Genomic DNA, 23,328 nt, shown 5'->3' with positions numbered 1-23,328 from the left:
ATATGTGGCTGGATTTTGATGTGAGAGACAACAGGAGATGCACTTTTTCACTGGAGGAAGACTTATTATGGATTATGAAGTCATATTTTAGTTAAAAACATCTTAATGCTGGATGTGTTTCAGCTTTAGTCTTCTCCAGATGTTAACTGATGGACTGGAGTGGTGTGGATTATTGTGATGTTTTTATCAGCTGTTTGGACTCTCATTCTGACGGCACCCATTCACTGCAGAGCATCCATTGCTGAGACACTGATGCAGAGACACATTTATACAAACCTGATGAAGAAACTAACTGGGATGACCTGAGGGTGAATATATTTATAGTTAATTTGCATTTTTGGCTGACTAATAAATACATTAGAGATATTTTTCTTTGTTAGTTCATGTTAACTAATGTATATAACTGATCTTAACCAATGGAACCTTATTGTAATTGTAAAATGTTACCAGTAAATCTCATTTGGCTGATGGTTTATATGGTCTCCAAATGGAAATGACCCTCTCCTCCAGCTTTAAACAACTGTGGCCCAGTATTGCACAACACAGTGAAATCTCCACAACACAACAGAGACAAGCCACAGCACAACCAAATGAGCAGAAATGGTCCTATGCTTGCACACAAACATATGCATTTGCTACTTTTTAATGTGTGTGCTCCTCTTTAATAAATACAGCGCTGCTTCTTTTTTAAGTGCTGTTAATGAACCGAGGGATTTAATGCAGGGTCTAACGAAATCCAAATTTTGATATCTAATAATACCTTTTTCATGAACCCTTGCGGTTTCTATATCAGGATTAGCTGTATTCAGGGCTTTATTTTTCTAATAACGACATCCATTTAATATTTTTTAATAAATATAATCATTGACAATCTACATTACTATTGCATCCTGTTAATGTACAACAAAACCGAACAGTATCTGCCACTATTTATAGTCTACAACTATTTACACTTATTGCAAAGAAAATACACAGGTGTAAATAGAATATATTGCTATTCTCACTTAGTGTAAATAGTGCATCCATAAAATGTTATCAATTAGTGTAAACAGCATCTAAAATATGCTACTCACACGCCAAATAGCCAATGCCTTCTATAAAGAGCTAACACTAACATGCAAGCTTTATAATATCTGTAATGGACTAACCAAACCCTAATTTTCAAAACCATGCCAATGTTTTTTTTATGGACTTTTAAAGTTGCACATATTATTACTGTGGAATTAAGTTCACAACGCTGTTTCTCACGGCCACGTAAATGATGCTTTAAAGCTCAAATTTGGGCTTAATGGTCTAATAATATTAATAACTTCAAAGAGCTTATATTGCACCAGACGTTTTAAACTTTAAATTCACATAGCCATAAAAATGACTTGGCTAATTCTCAAATAACTGCTAAGATGACTTTTGTTCTACCCACTTAAAAGACAGAAGTACTTGCGTTGTCCAAACTATACAGACTGTGTCTGTTCCCCGAATAGCGAGGTCAAAATATAAATTTAATGCAGGATCTAGAAAAAATCTGATCGTGATTAAACCAGAAAAACACAAAATAAATGAACAAAAACCATTTTTAAAGCTTGGGCTCCTAAATATTAGATCACTCGCACCCAAAGCAGTTATTGTAAATGAAATGATCACAGATAATAATTTTGATGTACTCTGCCTGACTGAAACCAAATGAATATTTTGGTCTAAATGAGTCTACTCCACCAAGCTACTGTTATAAACATGAGCCCGTCAGACTGGTCGTGGCGGCGGTGTGGCAACAATATATAGTGATATTCTCAATGTTACTCAGAAAACAGGATACAGGAGGTTTAACTCATTCGAAATACTTCTGCTTAATGTTACACTGTTAGATATGCAGAAGAAATCTCTCCTATCTCTTGCTCTGGCTACTGTGTATAGACCGCCAGGGCCATATACAGATTTCCTAAAAGAATTTGCAGATTTCGTCTCAGATCTATTAGTTAATGTTGATAAACTGCTAATTGTCTGAGATTTTAACATTCACGTTGATAATACAAATGATGCGTTAGGACTTGCGTTTACTGACCTAATAAACTCTCTTGGAGTCAAGCAAAACATCTCATTTATCTCAACTGCTCTGTGTACCCATAAATACACATGAACTAGACGACATGACTAGCAACATGGCCACTATCTTCTCTAATACATTAGAAGCTGTTGCCACCCTCAAATTGAAAAAGGTTAGAGAAAACCGTACTGCGCCATGGTACAACAGTTATACCCATTCTCTCAAGAAAGACACTCGTAATCTTGAGCACAAATGGAGAAAAACTAACTTGGAAGAAATGGGGAGTCATCTCAATTATCACCAGTAAAGTATGGAGTACCACAAGGATCTGTCCTAGGTCCTCTGCTATTTTCAATATACATGTTGCCTCTTGGAAAGATTATTAGAAAATACAGGATTAGTTTTCATTGTTATGCTTATGATACTCAACTATATATCTCAACAAGACCAGATGAAACTTCTCAACTATCTAAGCTAATAGATTGTGTAAAAAATGTAAAAGATTGGATGACCAATAATTTCCTCCTATTAAATTCAGATAAGACAGAGATATTACTTATTGGACCAATAAACAGTACACAGAATCTCTTGGATTATAATTTGCAACTAGACGGATGCACTGTTGCGTCCTCTAAAGTCAAAAATCTGGGTGTTATATTAGACAGCAACTTGTCCTTTGAAAATCATATTTCCCATGTTACAAAAACAGCATTCTTCCATCTTAGAAACATTGCCAAGCGAACCCACGACCTTCAGGTTACAAGTCCAACGCTCTATCCACTAGGCCACGAAGTTGCTGAAGCCGAGGAGTTTACAGACACACAAACTGAAGCACGTCGTCTGAGAAAGTATAAGTAAGCTTTACTTTAATGGACAAAAAATATGGCATTTGGGATCAAAACAGGTCACAACAGCGGAGCATGTTGTACATGTAAGAACAGAAAACAGATGAAGTTTGTACGCCGTTGAGTCTGGTGTCTTCTGTGAGGTGAAAGGCTAAACTCATGTGCTTTGATAGAGGAGAGACTCAGCTTTAGTCCTTGAGTTCATTTGGCCGTCTTGCTCTCGGCCGGCATCTCTCCGTTATCCAGAGTCTTGAGGAGGCGGAAGAGACCGGCGGCCTCACGGATTCGACTGAACTCGATGCAGAAGGCCTGCACCTCGATGAACAGATCCTGGACATTAATGATCTTATTCCTGATGAGGGACTGGAGGAAGACGCACACCAGACGCACCAGACGGTTCTTCAGGAGACACAACAGACAATCACTTTCCATCACAACATAACACACTTTCCCAGACTCCCCTGTAGGTTCTTCAGAGCATCTGAGCAATGATTTAAAATCCATGTTACTATACATATATATATGACCCTGGACCAAAAAAACAGTCATAAGTGTAAAAAAAAAGCTGAATTTCCATTGATGTATGGTTTGTTAGGATCGGACAATATTAGGCTGAGATACAACTATTAGAAAATCTGGAATCTGAGGGTGCAAAAAAATCTAAATATTGAGAAAATCTCCTTTAAAGTTGTTCAAATGAAGTTCTTAGCAATGCATATTACTAATCAAAAATGAAGTTTTGATATATTTACGGTAGGAAATTTACTAAATATCTTCATGGAACATGATCTTAATATCCTAATGATTTTTGTCATAAAAGAGAAATGTATAATTTTGATCCATACAATGTATTGTTGGCTATTGCTACAGATATACCTGTGTTACTGATGACTGCTTTTGTGCTGCAGGGACACATGATTATGTAGGCTATTATGTGGCCAAAAACTGGTGTAACATTGTATCTGTATAACGTAGTTCACATAAATCAATTAACACCAAATGAGACGGGTCAAGTCTGACTGCATACATTTTAAATATTTTGAATTCATATGGTAAGCTTTAAAATAATACTGCCTGTCATTAAATTAATTTAGAAAATATTATTTTCAAAATCATGTCAGGATATGCTATCCAGCATAATAAAGTTTGCTCTACTATAAATGTGCTGAATGAAATCAATACAAGTCTCTAACTAATTTTGGCTGCTGATTCCAAAAAGAGTGTCACACTTTCTCACTAAATATGATGTGTTTCGAAGCATTTCTGCTTTTGAGAATCGTTTATGTGGTGAAGAAGTCTTGTGTTCTCCATTAATCAGCAGAAAAACGCCACAAACACACGATTCCTGTCTGAATCTGAGCCACATTACAACGGTTTCTCAGCCCATTTTCACACGTATGACATTATTTGATGCCTGATCCTGATTTCAAGGTCAGAATTATGATCAGAGACAGAAGAAAATGCAAACATAAGCAGATGTTTCCTCCTTTTCTGCATCCAAACAGAGACAGAAATTCACAGATGGTTAAAAAAACCTTATTTATAAACTGTTTATGTAAAGTTGTTTTTCTAATCCTTTGCAGACTGTAAGTTAAATGATGCATTTTGAACACTTCTTTCTGTCATTAGAACCACAATTCTGGCATTTGACTGCTTTAGTCATTTTGATTAGTGCATTAAAGCATGTATACAAATTTGAAAAAATCTTCATTCTTATTTTGTGAAAAAACTGAGATGATTTGTTTTATTTATCTTTTGAACTCATAATCATCAAATAAAGTAATATGTTTTTTTTAACCAGAAATGTTTTTTTGCTTAATGAAATGTGCCTTGAATTCATTCAGTCATGACACTTATTTTATTTCACTTATCATTTACCTAGAAACAACTATTCAATCCCATAACCCTGTTAATTAATAATGCTTTCCTGAAGATCATGTTTACTGAATGCATGAGTCTGTCCTCGTCAGTCCTGGTGCTGTGCGGCCTGTAAATGTGGCTCACACAGGTGCATCATGGTCCGTGTGAGGTGTGTGTTTACCTGCATGTATTTGTCTTTGATCTGCTCACATGTGGAGATGCAGTTGGAGATGTAGAGATGGATGAACTCAGGTGGAAGATCCACAGCTGTCGTTAATCTACAGGTTAAAGAACAAACACATTCACACATCCTCAGAGCTCAGGGCACAAGATCCTGTTTATCTCTCCATCTGCACTGAATTAAACCAGACGAGAGGACGAGAAGCACAGAGTACCTGTTGACCACCTCCATGGAGTGCAGCGACATGTCCATGTTGACCAGGACAGAGAAATACTCCGTGATCTGGCTGGAGGACATCAGCTTCAGGAGCATCTCGATGGCCACCAGAGGGTTGTTCTCAACCAGGTCCGGTAGTTTGGCTGGAGTCAGGCCGATGTGGTAAACCAGCTTTGGGTCCTTCTCCAGTTCACCGAGCAGCTGATGAGAGAGAGAGAGAGAACCGTGAGGAACTGCTCATCCGTCAAGAACACACATTCACTTCAAGAGAAATCTAAGAACATTTGATAAATTGTGAAGTATTTATACATTGCTGCACTGCCTTTCATTTATTATATATGTATTACAGTAATTAATATTTAATGAATATCGTGTGGAATAAACAAGAAAAATGTACACTACCGTTCAAAAGTTACAGGCAGGTGAGAGTTTTAATGTTTATAACATTTATTCACACATATAGGCTGCATTTATTTGATCAAAAATACTTTAAAAACAGTGAAATATTATTAGAATGTAAAGCAGCTGTTTTCTATGTGAATATGTGTTAAACTGTAATGTATTTCTGTGATCTGCAGCTGTATTTTCAGCATCATTACTCCAGTCTTCACTAGTGTTGTCACGATACTGGAATTTCTAACTTCGATACGATACCTTGAAAAATATCGATACTCGATACCATTTTCGATACCACGGTGAAAAAAACTGCCACAATATTAAGGCGGTAATTTTTTTAATTTAAAGATAAATGTAACAAGTCGAGAACATGCGGTATACTTTACATGAACAAAAAAATGTCTTGAGGTACTGCATTTGTTGATTTATTTATTAATCTTTTATTAATCTTAGTTAAATGTTAATTGAAACTAACGTTTACTAATACATGTACTAATTAAAATCCAAAGTTCTATTTGTTGATATTCTCATTTGCTTCATAACCAAAATATTTCCAGATATAGGGCCCTATGAAATCCCTTTTATTTTTCCCCAAATTCAGTTTTATTTTTTTCTACATTCAATTTTTTCCATTTTAATTTTTCTGGATTCCGTTTTTTTCAGTTTGAATTTTTTTTTTTTTAATGGTCAAATTAAATGCTATTAATCTAAAAGCATGTCTATTTCATTAAAATCATGAAAATTATACAATTTAATATTTAATTTATTAAAAGTGTAACACATGACACGTTTAGGGCCGTATGAAATGTTTTATTTTTTTCTCACATTATGTTTTATTGTTACCAAATACCAAGTTTTAGCATGTCTATTATTTGAATGCATACAAACTATTTGTATTTATTCTTACAGTAGCCTTATGAAATGTGTTTTCCCCTCAGAAATTCTGTGTTGTGTATTTAAATTGTACTGGATATCAGATGAAGGCATAAAACTATTTTAATTCATTTATATTTGAATTAATGAAAATTAAACATTTACATTTTTGGCAAATGAAGTGGATTTACTATTAAAATTAAAATACTTTGTGATTATTTCTTTAAAAAAATCAACAGTAGTAGTAAGTAGTAGTATTATGTACATTCTACTAAATAATAGTAATATAGCCTATTTCTGGCACACGTTTTTAATAGGCTAAATTAAACCGAACTTTTATTTTGACGGGTTGCCGTGAATACTTCTAACGTTCTGTGTGTGTATGATATGAGCTAGTTTTACTCAAATTAAATGGTAAAATGCTGGTAAAGTGCTTTCAGATCAGTTCTGGAGATATTGTTGATGTATTTATGTCCTCATTGAGACGGCAGACGCTGAAATCACCGCGAGCGCCACATTAGTAAACACAACCGCACGTGCAGCACATTCACACAGAGACGCGCAGAACATGCAGGATTCATATTTAAATACACTTTTGCAGCTTAATATTTACAGATACTAGTCCATATCGCGATTGATTTAAGTGTAATGACCTACTTTTGATTAATTCATCCAAACTTTGACAAATTCCGTGACATTCCGCGTTAAACTGTAAATTCCGTGTTTATGACTGGATTCCGTGGCGTTCTCTGCATCGCGGAGATCATAGATCCCTACAGATAGCGCTCCTGCTGTGTTCTTTAACAACCAGAGCAGTCATCTTTCTATTCACTTCACTTGTGCTATTTAACCAGAGCGAAGGAGACGAGCGCGGTCACGTGTGGTGCTTGTCCACGCGCCTTTGGAGAGAAGCTCGGCTAGTATCGGTGTATCCATACTTCGGGAAATTAATATTGGTACCGTTCAGATATTTCAGTGTCACATGATCTTCAGAAATCATAATAATATACTGATTTACTGCTCAACAAACATTTCTGATTATTATTAATGTTGAACACAGTTGTGCTGCTCAATATTTTTGTGGAAACTGTGATATATTTTATTTTTCAGGATTCACAGATGAATAGAAAGTTCAAAAGAACAGGATTTATTTGAAACAGACATCTTTTGTAACATTAGAAATGTCTTTACTGAAACTTTTGATCAATTTAATGCATCCGTGATGGATAAAAGTATAAAAAATAATTATTTTACAGACTCCAAACGTTTTAACGATACTGTATATTTTGCTTAAAGAAAATTAAGCTTGTGAGGACATTACTACAATATGTAAGTAATTATTAATAAGCACAAAGGCAGTGCAACAAACACTAACATGATGTATAAATACTTTACAATTTAAATAAGATATGATTATTTTATGCAGCACAACTGTGTTCAACATTGATAATAATCAGAAATGTTTGTTGATCAGTAAATCAGTATATTATTATGATTTCTGAAGATCATGTGACACTGAAGACTGCTTTGATCACAGCAATCAATTACAGTTTAACAGATTAATTGCCACAAAAATAATGGCACGATGCAGAAGTCCTTGTCTTTGTGGTGAGCCGTGAGCTGGATGTGTTGAGGAAAGCTCTGACCTGTGTCTGCTGTGCTGCTGATAGCGGACTCTTGAAGGCTTTGGCCATGATGCGTTTGATCTCCACTCCCGTGCCGTTGCGCACGCACATGGATCGGTCCCACTGTATCCGGTGATCCGGCTCACACGGGTTGAGCCACGACAGCTCGTCCTCACACACCAGCAGCGGCGGCGCGGGCCGGATGAACTCGGGCCGGAAGTGGCCTGACAGACGGGACGAAACCAGCCGTTTAGCTGCAGCCGCACAACACTTAACCCTTTAACTGTCACCCCTCATTTTTAAACATAGTGCACTATCCAAACTTTAATTCTTATAATTCATGAACGCTTTTGAATACAGACCTAAGGTTGGACTCTTTTTAAAGAAGACAATCAGCAGATTATTGCAAACGTGGAATCTTTTCAAAATATGAAAGTATTTCAATTTACTGTAAAGAAAATATACTGTACTCATTTTATTTTATATAAAATAAATATTTTACAGAACAGGTTTTCCTCTGAAATTTCTATAAAATTAAAGCCTTATGTCTAAATAAGTTATGTTCCAAATTTGAAGTTGATATGAAAAAAATGTAAATTCCAGTGAGATGTTATTTAGGGCGTTATACCACAAACAGCCACCGGGTGCCATCCAAACTCTACTGAATTATTTTAATGCATTTTTCTATGAAAAATGTCTACATTTCTCAGTAAATATTGTTTCTCTCACAAAATATGGAATCTTGAGACTCAGACCCTTCCAATGATATGTTTTATGTAAAAGACCGTAATGCATTTTGTAATATGATACTTGACTCCGCCCACTAAGGGGGAGGAGACCGGCAAAAGATTTTAAAGTACCATTTCCATGGTAACGCAAATGTCTGATTTCAAAATGTTTTTCACAGGATGAATCTTGGGCTTCTAAGCTTTTAATTCTGATATATAATGTATGATGACTACTAAAATATGTGATAGGGAAGAAAGACAATGAATAAAAGAGCACCAAGCGTCCCACAGGAGGGATGGTGACAGATAGATCACTTCCTGAATAACAATTTCCTGATCATTTACTCACCTCCATGTCATCCAAGATGTTTAAGTCTTTCTTTATTCAGTCACAAAGAAATGGACTTCAGTGGCGATCAATGGACTGAAGGTTAAAGTGCTGCTTCAAAGAGCTCTACACGATCCCAGCCGAGGAATAAGGGTCTTATCTAGCGAAAGCATCGCTCATTTTCTGAAAATCATTCATATTTATACACTTTTTAGCCCCAAATGCTCATCTTGCACAAGCTCGACCTCACGCATTACGTAATCACGTTGGAAAGGTCACGCGTGACAACCCAGTGTTTACAAAGCGAATGTGCAAAAAAAAAAAAGCATTTGTGGTTAAAAAGTATGTAACTTTTAATGATTTTCAGAAAATGAGCGATGCTTTCGCTAGATAAGACCCTTATTCCTCGGCTGGGATCATGTAGAGCTCTTTGAAGCAGCACTTTAACCTTCAGTCCATTGATCGCCACTGAAGTCCATTTCTTTGTGACTGAATAAAGAAAGACTTAGACATCTTGGATGACATGGAGGTGAGTAAATGATCAGGAAATTGTTATTCTTCTCCTTTAAAACCCATCAGAAACACTCACTCTCCAGAGGAGGCCGCGGGCCGGTCACCAGCGACTCTGTGATCTGATTGGCCACGGAGCTGTCGAAGCCCGAGTTGGAGGAGTCTGGGTCAGGGTCGCTGAGCATGCTGGGAAAACTGGCCTTACTCTGAGTGGGCAGCTCCGACTGACGCTCTGAACGAAAGACACAACCCATCAGTGAAACTCACAGCACATGATGAGCTGATCATTATTCATCTCTAAATGATCACTCAGCTCTTTATATAAAGTTAGATATAACAGTACATTCCTCTCAAACTCAAAAGCCAGAAATGTTTCACCCACTGCTTCTCCAAACATTTGAGGAATGGCGGTACAGAATTTCAGCTTCAACAAGAAGCACAGCAGTCTAATTTACTCAAGCTTGAGCACTTCTGCAGACATTTGAAAAGATGATTTAGCTGATTTACTGCTGATGATTTAATATACTGATTTACTGCTCAACAAACATTTCTGATTATTATCAATGTTGAACACAGTTGTGCTGCTCAATATTTTTGTGGAAACTGTGATACATTTTATTTTTCAGGATTCACAGATGAACAGAAAGTTCAGAAGAACAGCATTTATTTGAAATAGAAATCTTTTGTAACATTATAAACGTCTTTACTGGCACTTTTGATCAATTTAACGCATCCGTGATAAGTCTTAATTACTTGAAAAGAATCTGACCCTAAACTTTTGAAAGAGTGTATATTTTGCTTAAAGAAAATTCCCAATGAAAATACTCAGTACTGTAATATATATATGTAATTTTTAATAAGCATAAATTAAAGGCAGTACAACCAGTGCTAACATGATGTATAATATTATACACACAATATGATGTTTGTAATATTATAAACGCCTTTACTGTAACATTTGATCAATTTAATTAAGTGTTAAATTGCCTGCTTGTTGAAGAAAAGTAGTCATTTTATTTATTTTTATTTTTTTTTCCTAATTTACTAACTTTTGAATGATAATATATGACAGTTTCCACAAAAATATTGTGCAGCACAACTGTGTTCAACATTGATAATAATCAGAAATGTTTGTTGATCAGTAAATCAGTATATTATTATGATTTCTGAAGATCATGTGACACTGAAGACTGCAGTAATGATGCTGAAAATACAGCTGCAGATCACAGAAATAAATTACAGTTTAACACATATTCACAGAGAAAACAGCTGTTTTACATTCTAATAATATTTCACATTTTTTACAATATTTTTGATCAAATAAATGCAGCCTTGCTGAGCAGTAGAGACTTTTTCAGAAAAACCGTAATTATTGAAAGGTGTTGTGTAAGTGAATGTAAACAGGCAGAACAACAGAATGGGCTCAGAGCATGAAGTCTGGTGGTGTTAACGCCGCTGTAGAGAAGCATGTGTGTACCGGCGAGCGCCAGCTGCAGTCCGCTGATGTCTATGGTCTGCGGTGTGGAGCTCACGTCCATGCTGGACACTTGTCTCGGCGTCTTCTTGAAGAGCTCTCGCGGCGGAGCGAGCATCAGCTGAGACAGGAAGAACTTCTCCGCCAGCGTGATGGGGGGCAGAAAACCTGGACGGAAGCATTAAAAGATGTGTCTTACAGCAGAGACTCATTCCAGCGCTTCAGTGACGATGCAGGAGAAACACACATTATCAACAACAACAACAAGTCTTGATATTATCCATTCCGGAGTTCAAGCTTGGTGAACACTGACCTGTGAAACTGCAGCGCGGCAGTGGAGTAGAATGTATACGTTTACATTGTAGATGTATTATAGTTTGGTTTGTGTTGAATTTAAGGTTTTAAAAAGACGTCATCTCACAGTGTGCGACAGTATTTCACATGCTCAAAGTCTAGTGTGACCGCGGCTTAACTTTCCCTTCGTCCAAAAACCCACACATCTTTGCACTTGAGCACTTAAATGACGTATTTCCTGTATTTGGGCCAAGTGCTCAAGTGAGGATGAAGACCACAAGTGTGTAGAGCTTTTCATCACCTGATGGGACACACTTATAGTGCCGTAAAAATGCACGTGTTTGCAAAGCTTTATTTTTATTTTAAATGATTTGCATTTTAAAATCAACTTCTAAATGTCTGTTCAGTAGTCCCTATAACATGACACTAATTAATTAATTCTAATTAAGAGATAAAAAGCCGTTGCAAATGTTGTACAAGGTAAATATCACCACTACTCATCTTTGCACCAATCAAACAACACGTGCAACACTTTTCTACCAAATTATATGTAATAACAGGCCCTAATTATATATTAATATTTAACTTGCATTGGAAAGGCTTCGTGACATCTCGGCAACAATCATGATTTATTCCAAAACATGATGCATGATGGGATACACACTACGCCTGGAACAGCGCTCCGGAGGAGTGTGCATTTAGTGTGTGTTAAGGGCACTGTGCTTTGGTGTTTTTAAGACCTGGGCCTAGGGCTGCAGGATTAATCAGATGTGATATTCATGCGTATCTCGTCAGTAAAGCCGCTATAGGGATCTCCTGGGTTTGTTCTGTGGGGTGTATTTAGAGTTTCTCTGGCCTTCAGATGAAGATTTACTGCTGATCACAGAACCCTGCTTCACTGACAACATACACATGACTATCACAGCTTTTGCGATTCATTTTGATTTATCGTGCAGCCCTAAAATGAAATAATTATCAAAATAATGTTTTGTTGCAGCCGTACCAGACAGCGTCTTCTCCTGCTCCTCTCCGGCGGTCGACGGGTTCAGCAGATGCGCAAACACCGCGGCGAAGGGGTTAGCGGCCAGCGGCTCGGTGCGGTACATCTCCCACAGCAGATAGAGAGCGGTCAGCCGCTGAGGAGCACTGGGCAGCAGGTCCGGCTGCTGCAGCAGCATCACCAGAACCGAACCCACACGGAAGTGCTCAGCTTTACCGAAGCAGTGGTGGAAGGCTGTGGACAGCTGCTCGAAGCTGTTGCTGCAGGCGTCGTCCGACATGATGCCCAGCAGATTGGACAGCTCTTTAGGAGCCAGAGTCATGGTGCTTCTGTCAGACGAGCCACTGGATCAGCCGGAAAACTGCAGACACACCACTACAGATGAGATCCTGCAGATACAGAGAGAATATATACAGCTCAAGCTCCTTCAGAGACTCGCAATAATACTGAGAAATTCTCCTTTAAAGTTGTTCAAATGAAGTTCTTAGCAATGCATATTACTAATCAAAAATGAGGTTTTGATATATTTACGGTAGGAAATTTACTAAATATCTTCATGGAACATGGTCTTAATATCCTAATGATTTTTGTCATAAAAGAGAAATGTATAATTATGATCCATACAATGTATTGTTGGCTATTGCTACAGATATACCTGTGTTACTGATGACTGCTTTTGTGCTGCAGGGACACATATATATGAATGTGCAGCAGATGCTGATATTTCTGATGAAATCCTGCTGTGATGTAAATCAGTCATATCTTCATAACAGTGCAGCAGATACTGATCTAAATATCAGCGGTCACTCTATATCTCCAGTAATATATCTTAATAAGAGGAGACTGAAATGATCCAAACATATAATGCTGATTGAGAGATGAAGAAATAAACGCTCCTCAGAAGATGTGAGATGAAGATCATTCCTCCGCTGAGGAACAGAGAAAGTAAAGCTTCTGGAAACAAACGCTCCTCAAAAGATCCTGATGATCAGATTTGAGACTAAAAGATGATTGATGGAGAATCAAGTAAAGCTGAGCTGCTTCAGTCCAGTAAGAGTTCATCTGGAGATATGACTGCACTTATTCTGACCTTTACTTCATCAAAATCAGACAAGATTTGACAGAAAAACACACGAGAAGCGTTTCTACAATTACACTAAAAGAGCTAAGTTATAACTGGATTAAACTATCGATCAGACGCAGAAGTGGGTTATTGTATTACAGTATAAGAACACTGATTGCAATGTTAGCTAAAGGCTGTAATAACCCGCATGTATGAATATAATAAGCACATTATTGTGTTTGAGACACAGTCAGAAACTATAATATTACCTGAGAGGAGTTCATTTAACCCGCCCCGCCGGCTCATCGGTATTCAACAGAACAGACGCTCCAGCACTCATACAGCTAATATATCGATTATATGAGCGATTAATCAAGTTAATGTTTCAATAATTTCACTCTTTTTCTGTTTGACGATCTGAATGTAATTCGTCACTTCCGCTCGCAACCGTTGCCGCTGTCTGTGTGAGCGAGCGCTTCCGGTGGGCGAACGGAATTATGGGAGATGTAGTTCAAAACCAAAACGAGCTTTTAAACTCACACACTGCGTTCACAGAATTTGTTTTTTAAGTACAAACATTAAATTCTGTTCTGTATGCGTTATTAAAAAACACACACAAACACTAGGAACGCAAAACTTATATCTATGCACAAAACGGTAGAATGACCCGGATGTGAATGTGTATTCCGGCTTGTATGTGTCCCACAATCCACCGCGCTTCCTTTCCTTCGTTGTCCGTACAGAGTGAGTATCTTCCTCTCGGTTATGGTTTATAAATCCAGCATCATCCGCGCTATTAATCTCTAATAATGCGGTGTAATGTCGTATTTGAGTGTGTAGGCACGTTATCGATCACTCTGACGCGGTCTGCTGTGTTTTAAGCGCCGCTGGCAGCGATTAAATGCGTTAATGTGGATGATCGTGTTCTGATAATCGATTCTTTCACATGAGCAGCTTTTCTGAACTCCGCGGTTTATTATAATAACTGATGATTGAAGATGTTCCTGCAGTGATGCTTGAGTGTGGAGTGCTTCAAATGAACTGAACACAGATAGTGTGTTAAAACCTTATATCTGTGTCCCTGCAGCACAAAAGCAGTCATGAGTAACACAGGTATATCTGTAGCAATAACCAACAATACACTGTATGGATCAAAATTATACATTTCTCTTTTATGACAAAAATCATTAAGATATTAAGATCATGTTCCATGAAGATATTTAGTAAATTTCCTACCGTAAATATATCAAAACTTCATTTTTGATTAGTAATATGCATTGCTAAGAGCTTCATTTGAACAACTTTAAAGGAGATTTTCTCAATATTTAGATTTTTTTGCTCCCTCAGATTCCAGATTTTCAGATGATGTATAAATCTCAGTTTCAGAAATATTGACCCGTGTCTGGTTTTGTGCTCCAGGGACACATTTAGTTCATATTCATGGTGTCCCAAGACGGCTCATTTTAGTACGCTTCGAATCATTTTTAGTGTATTCAGTTGAAGAAAATGTCATATTATTGCCAGTGTTTTTTCAGCTGGGGTGTTCAATGTCTGTTTGTGTTCAGATGGCACCTAAGAAGGGCGAGAAGAAGAAGGGCCGCTCCGCCATCAATGAGGTGGTGACCCGCGAGTACACCATCAACATCCACAAGCGCATCCACGGCATGTGAGTCCTGCTCCACTAACCATTACAGGGATGCTTCACCACAGAATGAAGACTAGCACAGGTTTTACTCGTCTTCTGTGTATATGACTCCTCTTTCAGACCAATCCAGTCGGAGTTATAGTTAACACATCCTGGCTCTTCCAAGCTTTAGAATGGCAGTGGATGGGTGGTTTTACAAACACAATGCTAATACTTCCTTCAAAGTACAATATATTAAATGCACTTTACGTGTATTTTTTTTTAATAGTTTTTTTCCATGAAAATAGCCTATGATGCTGACATGGCATTAAATAAATATACACTGCTATTGGATTGGTCTGAAAGAAGAGTCAGATACACCGAGGATGAGTACATCATGTGCTAGTCTTCATCTTTAGGTGAACTATCCCTTTAACTCCTGTCCTCCTCCGGCAGCTCCTTCAAGAGCAGAGCTCCTCGCGCGCTGAAGGAGATCCGTAAGTTTGCGGTGAAGGAGATGGGCACGCCTGACGTCCGCATCGACACGCGTCTGAACAAGGCCGTGTGGGCCAAAGGTGTCCGGTGAGTGAGTCTGGTCCCGACGGCTTCAGCGGATCTGTCTGTGTTATCTGTCTGTGGCTGACTGTGTTGTTCTGCAGGAACGTGCCGTACCGCATGCGTGTGCGTCTGTCCCGGAAACGCAACGAAGATGAAGATTCTCCCAACAAGCTGTACACCCTCGTCACATACGTCCCCGTCACCACCTACAAAGGTGAGGATGCACCCTCGTTCAGTCTCTGCCGCTGATTTAAAATACTTCATTCTGACTTTTTTCTTAGAATTGTGTGATTTATAAACTCGTAATACTGATCAAGTCAGAATTGCAAGATATAAACTTGCAGCTGCAAGAAAACACTAAGAATTTAACTCCCACTTCTGAGAAATTAATTCATTTTAATCAATTGCGAGATATAAACTTATTTGCATGTTATAAAGTTGGAATTGCAGAATAACTCCCAAATCTGAAGGAAAAAAAGTCAGAATTCTGAGAGATAGTCAAATTTGTCTTTTCCTCAGAATTGTGAGATATGAACATGAAAAGTACTTTTCCTCAGTTGGCTTGCGTTTGTTATAAAGTGAGAATTGTGATAAATGTAATTATGAGAAATAGTCAGAATTGCATGATGTAAACTTGCAACTACAAGAAAAACTCAATTGTAAGATTTTAACTCAATTCTGAGAAATAAAGTAACTTCTGACTTTTTTTCTAATTGCAAGATATAAACTTGCAATTTTAAGCAGTTTTGTTCTTCTTCAGTTGCACTTTATAACTTGCAGTTGTGTGTTTTAAAGTCAGAATTGTGATAATGTGCAGTGGTCTTATTGAGCGGTGGAAACGGCTTCATGCATCGGTCCTCACACCTGCACATGCATGTAATGCTCCTCTTAATGAATCATATACTGGGTGTTCGGCTCATTACTGAAGGAAATGTCTGAGTATCTGCGTATTTTAAAACATCTCTACTGTTTCTAACTTTGCTTTTCATGTGTGTTTGCAGGTCTTCAGACTGTGAATGTGGATGAAAATTAAGTTTCTCTTCGTGCTTGTTGGAATAAAAACATAAAAGGATTCTGTTGTGGATGATTTATTTCTTGTCAGATGAGTTTTGTGGCATGTGTAGGCATTGAGATCAGACTGTAGAGAATAAAATCAGCACAACATCTGTGCAGCAAATAACTCGTTTAAAGCTGTAATCATTCAGGTAGGCTTGAGCCGTGATTGTACAGGATTTCACAATCTGATCATGAATATCTCATGCTACGTTCCATCTTCTGTTGAGTTTCTGAGTCATGACCGCAGTGTTTGACCACTAACTGCCTTCAGACGCTTAAATCCAGAACTAACCGTGGTCCCTTTGGTTTTCACAGTGTTTGAGAGTTTCCGAGGCACAGTAAAGCTGACTGAGGATCAGTCGTATGGCTGATGGGTTTTAAGGCACTTTATAGATCTGAGAGGTGTTTAAAGAAAAATCAGGCAAATACATGCACTCACAAATTAAACAAGGTTTGTTCACACACCAGTAATTCAGAGACAAAGTGATGAAACTGGATCAGTTTGTTCAGAAAGTGTCGGTATCTAGTACAGATCATCAACAAACATGCTTTACTTTGCATATTTTAAATAACACGCTGCAAAAATGATGTTCTTGGTATTTCTGTCTTCTGTTTAAATATCTAAACATTCTTCATTCAAGATTTACTGGAGATGAATATACGAAGGCTTGTTTTGTGAAAAATGTAACAAATTTAAGTGAGCTTTTGCTTAAAACAAGAAAAAAAATGTTGCCAGTTAGGTAAGATAAATCTCAATTAAACAAATAAAATGTATTCAAAGGGGAATGTTATATTTATTACCCGATTGGCAGATATTTTTTCCATGTTTGAAGCAAAAATGAACTTTATTTTATGAGGAAGCCTGTTTCCACCTCAGAAGAAAAAATAAACACTTTCACAATTCTGACTTAAAAAAATGATCAGGATTGTGAGATAAACTTGCAATTGAGAGTTAAGTCAGATTCTTAGGGGAAAAAATATTAATATTATATATAATTGAGTTTATATATCAGAATTCTGAAGGAAAAGAAGTCATAATGACCTTTTGTTTTGAATAAAGTGACAGAAAAAGGCTTCTATAATTTTGATTATTTTTCAGAAAACAAGTCTTCATATGTTTATTTTTCTTCTCCAGTAAATGTTTATTGATTTAAGGATGTTTAGATATTTATACAGGAAAACAAGACAAAAAAAAAAAAAAAAGCATACAGAAAAAGAACATTTTCGCAGCATAAATATAAAATGACAAACACACTGAGCGCTGCAGCAATTGAGCAGGAGTCAGATTCATCTGGTGTTTATGATTCAGAATCATTCAGCTGCTGGAACAGTTATCATAATAACGATCAATATTTCCTTCATGTGAGTTTTGTTCATTCGGTCAGTAACGTGTAAACGGTTCAATCCTCTCAGACTGAACTTGCTTCGTATTTACTTAAAATCTGCAAAGTAAAGAGTGCTGCAGACGTGAGAGTAATGCGCTGGAATACTGATAAACACAGCTTCAGCTGAGGGGAGTCCGGCTCACCCCAGCGGCATCATGGGATTGTACAGACGTGGGTCTCTGGTCAGGGTCAGGGCGAGATCATCAGCAGCCCGGCGCGCTCCTGATACTGCCGGGGCTTGGCGGAGCTGATTCTGGCGCTGGGCTCCACGGGCCGCTCCAGGAAGTTGACCAGCACTTGCTCGGTCAGTAAAGAGGCCAGGATCTGCTCGAAGCTGGCTGACCAGTGCTCCTCGCTCCGGCTCTGGTCGCTCTGTCGCGCCTCTCCGATCTGCAGCACGAGGCTGGCCACCATCCCGATGGCCTGGAAGAGCTCGGCCTCGCCCGGATCGCCCTGAAACATGCTGTAGAGCGTCTTACAGAACTGGATGAACTGGTGCTGACGGGACACAACACACCACAGAAAATCAACACTGCCATAGAGCTCAAAGAATCAAAAGCACTGTGTTCATTTACACACGAGCAGCTCGTGATCCGCCGGGGTTTGTCAAGGAAAGACAACCTTTACAATGCAAAACATTATTTTCTTAAGTCTTCTTTTATAGTATAAATATCTAAAGATTCTTGTTTTCTGAAAGAAATATCAAATTTTTGTTAGTTTTTGCTTAAAACAAGCAAAAATATCTGCCAATGGGGCAAGAAAAATAATCTTGTTTAGCCTTTGAATTAAGATTATTTTTATTACCCCATTGGTAGATATTTTTGCTGTCAAATGATTTTTTTTTGTCAAATAAATGCATCTTGATTCAAGAATCTTTAGATATTTATGCTAGAAAACAAGACACATACTAAGGAAGACTATTTGACTATTTTTTGCGGTGTAAGCCGCCTCCTGGTTTCCATCAAAATAAAAGTTTGATGTTTACTGTTTAAAAATGAAGAAATTAAGACATAAATAATAGTGTTGTAATTTGATAGTTGTAATTATTTTTAATACTTGATTTTTTTACATTTTACAGTTAAGTATTACAACAGTAATATTTATTTTAATTCAGTAATTTATATATTTTTATATTTTTGCAGTTTATCAAAAAAGTTGGTTTAACGTTTGAAAATTAAGAAATTAAGACAAAAATATTTGAGTTCTAAATGTTAAATTATTTTTTTATCCTCAATTTTTTTATTTTATAGTGAAATATTACAATCATTAACAACAACAACAACAATTATTATTCTAACAATAATAATAATAATGATTATTATTATCATCATCATAATTTTATAGCCATATTGATATATAAAATCACTAAATGTTTGTCAAATAGTGCAGCCCTACAAACAAGCACAGCAAACCTAGATTTCTTTTTAAAAATCACATTTTTAATTGTGATTACAATTTTTATCAGAAAAATCGCATTTCGATTTTTGTCTCCAGCTCTAAACAGTTATAAGAAGAATCTGTTAAAGTAAATAAATACATATATTAAAAAATAAATATTTGTTCTGTTTCTCCTTTTGTGCATCTTTAAACTTGCCGTTATGTACTATATTTTGGCTTTAATGAAAACGTGTTTGTGATGATCCTCATTTGGATAAAAGCATCTGCTTAATGAATAAACATCGATGTTTTTTTCTTGTCGTGTGCCGTGTGTTTTAAAGATGAAGTATCATCCAACGTGTTCGACTGTTAATGCATGTGTATACTGAGCTACTGAACTAACTAACGAGAGTGTGACAGTTCCCTCGTTTACTGCAGTGATCTTCTGAGAGATGGAACGCAGGCACACACTGAAGCTTCACCTGGTTCATGTGAGGAAGAGGCTTCTCCTCGTTCTTCTCCTTCCCTCTGCTCAGGTCCAGAAGCATCTGCTGCAGCTGCTCTTCATAACTCTTCCTCTCTCCTGCAGACACACGAGAAGCACATCATTACACACGCACACACTCTCTCTCACACACACACACACACACACTCTCTCTCACACACTCAAACTCATGCACTCTCTCACGCACACACACTCACTCACTCTCTCACACTCTCACACACACACACGTACGTACGCACACACACTCACTCTCTCACACTCTCATACACACACACACTCTCTCTCACACACACATGCACACACACACACACTCACTCTCTCACACACACACGCACGCACTCTCTCACACTCTCATGCACGCACACTCTCTCTCACACACACACACTCACTCTCTCACACACACACGCACGCACTCTCTCACACTCTCATGCACGCACACACACTCACACACTCTCTCACACACACACACACGTACGTACACACGCACACACACTCACTCTCTCACACTCTCATACACACACACGCACTCTCTCTCACACACACACACACACACACACACACACACACACGCACACTCTCTCACACTCTCATGCACGCACACACACACACCGTTGGGCAGGTTGACATAGAGAGGTCTGGTGCTGGACAACACTGGACTCTTCAGAGGAGACGAGTCTTCTGCGTCCTCGCTCAGAGCTGAGATGAACACACACACTAATAACAATCACCTTCAGGAAGGGACATGAGGTTTGAAAACAGTTCATATTCAGTAATATATTTGATTGAACTGCTCTGACTCCATCAGATGAGAACAAAACTGAACTGAATTGATCTGATCTGAATAATGACTCTATTGTCTTCTGTAGAGCTGCTTTACAGCTGAAATTGAGTTTGTTTCATAATTGATGAATTCTGCAGCATTAGCAGTAATTTTCCTGTTTATTACTGTGAAGCTGTATTGTATAAAGCGCTATAGAAATAAATGTGACTTGACATCAGTATCTTCCTCAGTATTTCTGTCTTGTTTTCCAGTACAAAAATCTAAACATCCTTAAATCAAGACACATTTACTAGAGAAGCAAAATGACTTAAGATATCATGTCTTGTTTTCTGAAAAAATGCATCAAAACAAATGATGAATTTCTGCTTAAAAACTAATATCTGTCATTGGGGTCAAAAAAATAATGTAACTTTCCCTTTGAATCAAGTTAATTTTAATGATATTTGCTATTTTTTCTTATTCAAAGCAAAAAATCTATTAATTTTGATCAATTTCAAGGCTTCATATCTTAAGTCATTTTGATCGTCAAGTAAATTTATCTTTAGAAATGTTCAGATATTTCAGGGTTTCTGCAGGAATTATGATGGTAAATTTAAGACTTTTTAAAGACATGTTTAAGACCAATTACACACAATGAGTTTTTCATTTTTTCATATATATTTGAATTTTACATCAATTTATTTCAAGAATTACACAGAATTGTCTTAATATGGCTTTAGTTTTTAATTAAAAGTATGGTTTTTAGTTTTTAATTTAGCAAGGAAACTTCACTTTGCATCTCCAGTAAATGAGATGTTTAAATATTTTTACTGCAAAACAGGACAAAAATAAGAATTTAAGATTTTCTGCTTTGATTGAAGACATGTTTTAGGTCTTAATCAGTGGAAGGGATAAGTCCTGTATTAGAGCAGGAACATCATGTTCTGCAGTGTGTTTAACTGAAGGGACTGAACCTGGAGGGATGTGCAGTCGATACAGCAGCCGGATCTTCTCGCTCAGCTCCGCACAGAACAGAACGTCTGCAGAGAAACACTGCGGTCAGTGATGGAGGAAAACACACCTGCGTCTCATCAGGGCTGGGCGATCATTTGTTTCTAGCGCTGTCAGTCGATTCAAATATTTAATCTAATTAATCACAAAATAAGTTTGCCTGTGAAAATACCCACAAAAGATTACTTAAAGCTATTTTTGTGTTAAATGAGAAAGTATCAAGTAGACATTACAAATTGTAGCTTTAGAAAGAAATATTTTGATTCAATATTAAATTTATTTCACATTAACATTTAGGCTACAGTGGCCTAACATGAACTATGCAACACAAAAGAAGATAATTTGAGAAACATCTCAGTATTGTGTGTTCATGAGTCTTCAGAATACCTTCTTTTATGTTCCACAAAAGAAATGTTTGAAAGGACATGAGGGTGAGTCAGTGATGACAGAACTTACATTTTTTGGGTGAACTATTCCTTAAATGTTTTTATTTTTTATTTTTTAATGAAATGATACTCTAAATAAGAAACTAAATCTGCCAGCAGGTGGCAGTAAATGTCTTTATTAATATGCAGGCTATTTAAGACAATATTAGCCGATTAGACGGCAATGCTGACCTAAAATGCAAAATGTTCCCACATCTCAGACCTCAAATACATCAAATATTACCCTTTTTAGACATAGCTTTGTGTTAAGACTGTGTCTCTTAAGAACTAGTAGCGCCAAGATCAGCCTTACGTTTACAATGCAAATAAAACCAATCTATCTTTTCATAACTGAATTTAAAAAGCTACCCTTGTATTGTAAAAGCCCCCCCCCCCCCTCCTAAAAACACTTTATTTTATTTGTTTAACAGGGACAATACACTAGGCATTATAACACACAGACGTGTACATAGGGCATATAGCATAAAGTTCGTTTGCAGCTCTCATCTCTGGTTAGGCTTTTACATAAAATCAAGACGAGCAAATTGGATTTCTCATTGGATCTAAGCAAATCTCACTGGTGACCTATTTTGATTTCAAAAAAGTAAGCTGTCACTGAAAGGTGAGGAGTTTGCATCGGTTTCATTCTGCTTCTGGTGCATAAACATTATATCAAACTCTTCATATCGCTTTATAGAGGAAAATTATATCACGGTAATTATCGTTATGGATTTATGGCCCAGCCCTATGTCTGATATCTGAAGACATGCATACCTAGCATCTGAGCGAACTGAGAGAAGGTGACGAGGCCGTCTCGGTCCTGGTCCATCAGGGTGAAGGCGCGCTGGGCGACGGTGTCCGTGTGTGTCCCACAGCTCCACGGCGTCAGCAGCTCATACAGACTCTTAAACTGAGCTCGATCCACCACATAGCGCTCGGTGCAGCCGCCCGCCGCCACAGGAGCAGGAGACGCAGACGAGGAGGCGCAGACGCCCTCACCCCAGTACAGACTGATGAAGTGCTCCGTCTGAAACACAAACCAGCGGTATCAGTGCTGGGGAAACTTACGTTTAAAAGTAATGCATTACAATATTGCGTTACTTAATAAAAAAGTGACTAATTACGTTACTTTTTATGGAAAGTCATGCGTTACATTACTTTTGAGTTACTTTTTAAATCTGGGCAGGGCTTCA

The 23,328-nt window shown here is 37.5% G+C and overlaps 3 protein-coding genes across 5 annotated transcripts in view; 1 reads left to right on the top strand and 2 right to left on the bottom strand.

The window, feature by feature from the left end:
* Positions 1–2,882: 2,882 nt before the first annotated feature.
* On the bottom strand, positions 2,883–13,901 carry LOC306876417 (CCR4-NOT transcription complex subunit 11). 3 transcript variants are annotated; one of them, XM_079427555.1, is made up of 9 exons: positions 13,704–13,900; positions 13,027–13,111; positions 12,375–12,760; positions 11,081–11,245; positions 9,683–9,835; positions 8,059–8,261; positions 5,142–5,344; positions 4,928–5,024; positions 2,883–3,285 (listed from the first exon to the last, which is right to left on the bottom strand). In XM_079427555.1, the coding sequence occupies exons 3-9, from the start codon at positions 12,691–12,693 to the stop codon at positions 3,088–3,090; spliced, it is 1,338 nt and encodes a 445-aa protein (XP_079283681.1). In that variant the 5' UTR covers positions 12,694–12,760; positions 13,027–13,111; positions 13,704–13,900; the 3' UTR covers positions 2,883–3,087. The 3 variants fall into 3 exon arrangements, with proteins under 3 accessions (XP_079283681.1, XP_079283680.1, XP_079283682.1); XM_079427554.1 differs by lacking the exon at positions 13,027–13,111 and having other exon boundaries at positions 13,704–13,901; XM_079427556.1 differs by lacking the exon at positions 13,027–13,111 and having other exon boundaries at positions 12,375–12,732.
* A 227-nt stretch (positions 13,902–14,128) lies between these two features.
* On the top strand, positions 14,129–16,703 carry LOC306876143 (large ribosomal subunit protein eL31-like). Its single transcript, XM_079427111.1, has 5 exons — positions 14,129–14,178; positions 15,000–15,100; positions 15,515–15,640; positions 15,718–15,830; positions 16,618–16,703. Exons 2-5 carry the CDS (start codon positions 15,000–15,002, stop codon positions 16,647–16,649), a joined length of 372 nt encoding a protein of 123 aa, XP_079283237.1. The 5' UTR covers positions 14,129–14,178; the 3' UTR covers positions 16,650–16,703.
* Positions 16,691–23,328, bottom strand: part of LOC306876142 (TBC1 domain family member 8-like) — a 32,708-nt gene continuing 26,070 nt past the window's right edge. Inside the window, exons 16-20 of the mRNA XM_079427110.1 lie at positions 22,910–23,162; positions 21,674–21,739; positions 20,549–20,635; positions 19,917–20,017; positions 16,691–18,555 (exon numbers count right to left, since the gene is read on the bottom strand). Coding sequence (XP_079283236.1) covers positions 18,247–18,555; positions 19,917–20,017; positions 20,549–20,635; positions 21,674–21,739; positions 22,910–23,162 — 816 coding nt within the window. The 3' untranslated portion in view covers positions 16,691–18,246. The remainder of the gene's footprint in view (positions 18,556–19,916; positions 20,018–20,548; positions 20,636–21,673; positions 21,740–22,909; positions 23,163–23,328) is intronic.

The sequence above is a fragment of the Barbus barbus genome, assembly GCF_936440315.1.
Source record: "Barbus barbus genome assembly, chromosome: 10".
NCBI lineage: Eukaryota > Metazoa > Chordata > Actinopteri > Cypriniformes > Cyprinidae > Barbus > Barbus barbus.
The sequence above is the reverse complement of the archived record's forward strand: the minus strand, read 5'-3'. Positions and strand labels throughout refer to the sequence as shown.